Raw genomic sequence first — 6,385 nt, 5'->3', positions numbered from 1 at the left:
AGACTCGGTACAGCAATTTGTGTTTTGTGTCTTGGATATTTTTCATCAACCCCCTCCCAAGATGTCTACCAAGAGCAAATTGTCTTTGTCTACGCCTCAGCCTGCCAAGAAGGCTTAAATATCTGACTTAAAGATTTTTATAACATCATTTCACAGTACTGTACATGTAGCCTACTCAGCTTACGACCAAATCATGTTACGACCGGTCTGTCGGAACCAATCGTGGTCGTAAGTCGAGCACTAGCTGTACAGAATAGTAAAACTTGGGTTTGAAAATACCATGGGCCGTGCATCTGTTTTATCTGCTGAACTCAAAAGCCTGGAGGCAGAATGGTTTCTTGCATGCCATGGCTAAACTAAGCCCTGGGAATGAATATGGAGAGAACGTGAATTGTTGAGGTGTGTATAAAAGAAAATTAGACTCAAAAGAAATTATCTTCTGGGAATATTTGAGCCACATTGAAGCTAGTATTTTAGGTGTAGAATACATTGTCTTTGTAAAACCAGCTAACAATGTGGTGATCTAAAAATTTTTACTCAACTGATGCTATTTAAATTGGCATATTCTGTTTGTTGTGTAGGTCTTTCCTTTGGATATGTTCAGATATTTAAACCACAAAAAGGCAAGATCATGCCATATCCTTCATGGAGAAGATGTGAGTACTAAAGCTTGATGAGAAGAAACATGAGAATTTGTAAAAGCAGTTTTCTGTAACCAACATGCTGTTGCCATACACTCCCAACTTCATTATTACTGGAAAAAAATTCCCTCTCTTTTTAAAATCTAAAATATTTTTGGCACCTTGTGCTCTCAGATAAGCATATTAAGTTACTTTTCAACGTGAATCTTCACTACAATCTAATATTAGCAAAGATCTTCAAGAACATAGGGTTCCAGCATTAGATTGATCTTTGAGTTGGTCTAGTTAACAGAGGTAGAGCCAATGGACAAAACATTTAAGGGATCCACTAGAGGGCAGCAAAATGTAAATGAAATTTAAATTTGCTCCCAGAAAGGCTAATGTTATAAAAAATATTTGAATTGCAAATAAGATTTCTCGAATGCAAAAAACTCAAATTAGATTAGGGAGGTACAGTGTTTCTCTTTTCCTGGAATTAGTAGTCAAAGAGACATGAGATGGAAGAGCAAAATGAAAATCAAATAGGTTCTAGTCTCAGCTCTTTTTACTGATTGTGTGATTTGGGGCAACCTAGAATTTGCTTCTCTGGTCCACTTCCATGATACAGATTTGCACGTATTAAAGTTCTTTTCAACTATAAAATTTTATGATTTTATTATTTATGATTCTATCTCAACCCCTTTAAAATCTTTTTGATTAGACTCTCAGATTATTTGATCAAACCATAACTTGCCATTAATGGAGCGTCTGTTTGGAAATCACCACCATTTCATAAAAAATTAGATCCCTCAAATGAATTGATTTACTTTTTTTGAAAAAAAATCTTCTTAATAAAATGACATGTATATAATGTAGTGATAATAGTTATTGCAACATCTTCTGGAATAAAAATGCATGTTATTTAAACTATCAATAATTTTTTTATTTTTAAAATGGAAAAATTAAAACCCACAATAATATTATACATAGCCAAGGGTTGTTTTCACTCTCCATTCATTTTCCTTTTAAAGTGCTACATATGTGAACTCATTAGTAGTTACCCTACCAAAATTCCAAAATCATGAAGATGGTTATACATAAAAAATGAATGTTGGCTTGAGGGCCAAGGAAATACTCACTGATTAATAGAAGAGCACGGGTTAGATCTGAACTACTGTATGTCGTCATTCATTTGGTCAACCACTGCAAGCTTCTGGATGTGGCTGATTTTTATAGAATCACAGAGTTCACAGTATTCTTCATAGTTGTTCAATGGTCATCATTATAAATACACATCACAATAACCCTGATTTGTGACTGAAACAGAAAATCTTTTCTTTTTTTCTTTGAACTTCGCCTAATATTTATTTTTGTCAAACTCTCTTCTAAATAACACTTTTAATGAACATGAATGGATAAAACTGTGAACAATTTTGATAAAAGCAGAAACTGGCCAGGCATGGTGGCTCACGCCTATAATCCTAGCACTTCGGGAAGCCAAGGTGGGATGATAGCTTGAATTGGGTGGTAGAGGGTGCAGTGAGCTATGACGGCACCACTGCACTGCAGCCTGGGTGACAAGTGAGGTCTTGTTTCTTTTTTTTTGAGACTGAGTTTCGTTCTTATTACCCAGGCTGGAGTGCAATGGTGCGATCTCGGCTCACCGCAACCTCCGCCTCCCGGGTTCAGGCAATTCTCCTGCCTCAGCCTCCTGAGTAGCTGGGATTACAGGCACGCGCCACCATGCCCAGCTAGTTTTTTGTATTTTTTTTTTTTAAATAGAGACGGGGTTTCACCATATTGACCAGGATGGTCTCGATCTCTTGACCTCGTGATCCACCCGCCTCGGCCTCCCAAAGTGCTGGGATTACAGGCTTGAGCCACCGCGCCCGGCCAAGGTCTTGTTTCTAAAAGATAAAATGAAATAAAGTAGAAACCATTTCTGAATCCACATTGATAATGGAGTCATACCTAACACCATGCTGTATATTTAAATATTTTCAAATTTTTAACCCTCATTTAGGATGCATTTTCTATTTGCATATAAAAAAGGAAGAAAAATACCTTGCTGGCAGGGAATTCAAGGAATGAAGGAAAATCATCCTTTAAAACAGAATTGTTAAATCTATAATTCTTATCAGAAGCCAGAGGTGAAACCCTGTTCCAGCAGATTAGCTCACCTGGTTACAATAAGGCTGACACCCATTTCTATGATTTTCGTTTCTTTCTTTCTTTTTTTTTTTTTTTCATTTCTGTGATTTTCTATGATTCTTCCTCGTCAGACTCTTAGACCTATCAACTCATCATAATGCCTGAAGTTATTAGCACGAGATAATAAATTATCCATTTCAGTCAATTTGCTTTTTCATCAAAAGCAGGGTGAGGAATGCAAGGAGACACCAACTTCAGAGTCAACAGTCTCACAGAGAAGTCGCACCATCTCGCAACGTTAATAGCGAGCCGTTCAGACACTGATATTACTTACTTATATAAGAGTAATGAGTGAAATACAGATTGTCTAGATACAAATTCTGACTCTCCTCTTTATTACGCGCCTCAAAATCCTCATCTGTAAATAGGCATAGCAGTGCCTCCTTTTGGGAGTTAAGACATAAATTAACGCTTGTAAAACTAGTTATTATTATTACACTTATTTGCAGACAGGGTCTCACTCCGGTTGCCCAGGTTGGAGTGCAGTGGCGCGATCTCGATTCAGGTGATCCTTCTGTCTCAGCCCCGGAGTAGCTGGAACTACAGGTGCGCGCCAACACGCCCGGCTACATTTTGTATTTTTTTATGGAGACGCGGTCTTGGCATGTTGCCCAACCTGATCTCCAACTTCTGGGCTCAAGCGACAACCTGATCTCCAACTTCTGGGCTCAAGCGATCTGCTTGCCTCAGCCTCCCAAAGTGCCAGGATTACAGGCATGAACCGCTGCGCCTAGCCTATTATAATTATTATTTAGGCTTAGAAAATGGTTTCGTTTTCTCCAGTGCTTTTCCAGTAAGTTATAGCTAGGAGTATCAAACTGGCGGTCTAACCAATAATTCGCTGTTGATCTTGAACAAGTCATTTCACCTTTATTGGCCTCATTTTCTTGTCTGGGGTCTTCAACAAAATGCTTCAAAAGTGAATGCACCAAGGTGGTTCGATGCATATTGTGGAATGCACCAATTTTAAAATAAGGTGATTGGAGCAAATAGATCGCGAAGACACTTTCTAGTTCTAACACTTCATGTGATTATTTTCCAGGAGCGTGTGGTACATATGAGATGCAAACGGCTGTCTATATTGGGAAACACTGCACAACACCATTCCATTTGCTGAAAAGAACTCTAGAGGTATCTATGGAAAATATCTTATCTTTTACGGGGATACTTTTAATCTAGAGTCATCTCTACTAGTGTTGAAATGAAACAGGCCTGATGAGAACAACAAATACACGTTTATTTTATTCAAGGCGGCTGTCAGTGTCGGGAGCGCCAGGGGGAAGGCCGGGCCCACAGGGCAGCAGGAGGGCGCCCAGCGGCAGCTCGCCCTGGCCCAGCAGCCGGCCCCGCTCCCGGCCGCGGCGCTCGTCCCGGGCCTTTACGCGAACCGCCAGGCTGCGCACCTCGTCCTCCGAAAGGCCGTCGAAGCAGAAGTCCTGGTCCAGGGCGGCCTTGCGGCTGCGCCCCATGACGGCGCTGCATTGCCGGCGCGCGGTGCCCGGCGGCCGTAGCACGAGGCTGAGGCGGCAGCGGAGCGCGCGGGGCACGGGGGTGCCTCCGGCCAGGCCCTCGGCGCGGAGCAGCCGGAGGCGGAGGCGCCCGGTTCCCGGACAGTACTCGGCGGCCAGGCGCAGGGCGTGGCCGGCGCGGCCCAGAGCCACGGTGCCCTCGGCCTCTAGGCGCTCGGGAAGCGCTGCCCGGGCCGACGGGGGGCTCGCGGAGGGGGCCCGGGCCGGGGACTGGGAGCCTGCGCGGCGCTCCTCGTCCTCGTTCCCGCTGGAGACGGAGCGGGCGCGGGCCCGGCGGCGACTCCTTCCAGCCCGCAGCGCGCGGCTCAGCAGCCCGTTGGGGGCGCGCAGGAGGCGGCAGCCGCGGGGCCGCGGGGCTAGAGCGTCCTGGGGCGGGCGGTGACCACCGGGGGCCGCCGGGGTGGCCCGGAGCGGGGCTCGCTGGCCTCGCAGTGTCCCCAGGGGGGCGTCCGGGCCGCCGCCGCCGCCGCCGTAGGTGTGGGCCCGGGGCCGGGGCGCGGGCGGGCCCCCGAGCAGGAGCGACTCCTTGCGGCGCGTGTGCGGGCTCTCCAGCAGCGCGCAGAAGCCGTAGGCGGTGCGCACACGCGGCAGATGCGGGAGCGACAGCGCGGCCTGCGAGCGCGGGTCCCAGTCCGTGTGGCTGGCGCCTTCGTCTCTCCCTGCTTCTTCACTCCAAGAATTCCGGAGCGCAGCCAAGGTCAGGCGGGGCGCGAGCCGCGGCGGGATGCAGAACTCGGGGATGCGGTCCGGAGTGAGCACGTTTGCGCACGCGGCGGTGGTGAGAGACCTGGCTCCGCGGGCCGGACCCGGGAGAAGCCAGTCCCCGCCCCGCCGAAGGCACTCAGGGCCCAAGCGGAGTCGCTCCAGACACCACATCTGGTCACCCTCTGCTGGAGCCTGTCTGCCTGCAAAGCACAAAGGTTCAAGGATTGTTAGAGCGAGCCCCACAGGGTGCAGAAATTCCTGTCCCTTTTCTTCTATTAATACTTTTGGGGTGTTTCTTCCTGCCTTTCCCGAAACAAGGCAAACTTCTCTGCGTGCCGATATGGCAGGCTATTTTTCAGTGATCGAAAAAGAGTTCTGTTTTTCTATTGTCCTGACTGAACTCTACTGTAATACACACTTCAGAGCTTGTTTTATTCTCTATCCGCCCTCGCTGGCCTAAGGCAGAGGTTCACAAAATGCTGGATTGTAAGTTCAGTCGCTCTGTTCTCTGTGCCAACAATTGCCTTGCTATGCGCTGTTGTTTCCTGACTCTCGGGAGTATAGCAGTCTAGTCCTCAGCTAGAATTAAAGTAATTAGTATTCATTCCAGGAATACTGTGGCTTGTTCTCCCCTTGCAGAGGCAAAGAGCCTCAGACGAATCCCCCGGGGAATTAAGCAAGCTGATAGGTCCCTCCTAAAGTACCTGGAGTCCTGCGTCAGCTGGGTCTCTGCACCTTTCTGCCTGGTACACCGACCAGGAGAGGAGACGTGCTTAGCTGCTGGGAAATTCAAAGCGCGCGCGGTAGGATTCAGCACAAGTGCTCAAAGACAGCTGGCCTGAGCTTTTATGCCTGCAGCTGGGAGCGCTTGGCAGTGGGCCGAACAGAGCGGCGCTGCCTGGTAACCTGACGCCAGGCCCTCCTCTGTCCCTCTGCCACGTGGCTGGATTTGCTGAGCAAGGTCTGGAGACCCAGTTCTTTCTCTCTCCGGCTTCAGGTCGAGATGTTTTCATCGGAAACCCGGAGCAGGTTTCTGTTTCCTCACATGCAAAATGGTGTTAAGTCTCTACTATACCGCAGAGCCACTGTGAGGATCGACGAGTGTAATGAATGTGAACGCGTATTAGTACTCTACATTCACTATTAAAATGAAGACGAGTCTGGTTTGTCTTATTCTTGCCTAATAACCCTTCCCGAAATCCAGCTGCCAGTTGCCCAGCTTTCAAAGTTCTTTACTTGCTTTCCAGTTTTCAGTTCTGATTTTAGATGTTCTTCTCTTATTATAAACCACTCGGGGTCAGGGGGAACATTTCATATCTT

The 6,385-nt window shown here is 47.1% G+C and overlaps 1 protein-coding gene across 1 annotated transcript; it reads right to left on the bottom strand.

Annotated features, from left to right (window-relative positions):
- Positions 1–3,996: 3,996 nt before the first annotated feature.
- On the bottom strand, positions 3,997–5,977 carry C2CD4A (C2 calcium dependent domain containing 4A). Its single transcript, XM_039469077.2, has 2 exons — positions 5,770–5,977; positions 3,997–5,265 (listed from the first exon to the last, which is right to left on the bottom strand). The coding sequence occupies exon 2, from the start codon at positions 5,234–5,236 to the stop codon at positions 4,073–4,075; it is 1,164 nt and encodes a 387-aa protein (XP_039325011.1). The 5' UTR covers positions 5,237–5,265; positions 5,770–5,977; the 3' UTR covers positions 3,997–4,072.
- Positions 5,978–6,385: the final 408 nt, after the last annotated feature.

The sequence above is a fragment of the Saimiri boliviensis genome, chromosome 2 (assembly GCF_048565385.1).
Source record: "Saimiri boliviensis isolate mSaiBol1 chromosome 2, mSaiBol1.pri, whole genome shotgun sequence".
NCBI classification, from domain to species: Eukaryota; Metazoa; Chordata; class Mammalia; order Primates; family Cebidae; genus Saimiri; species Saimiri boliviensis.
This window is presented reverse-complemented; position numbering and strand designations above follow the sequence as displayed.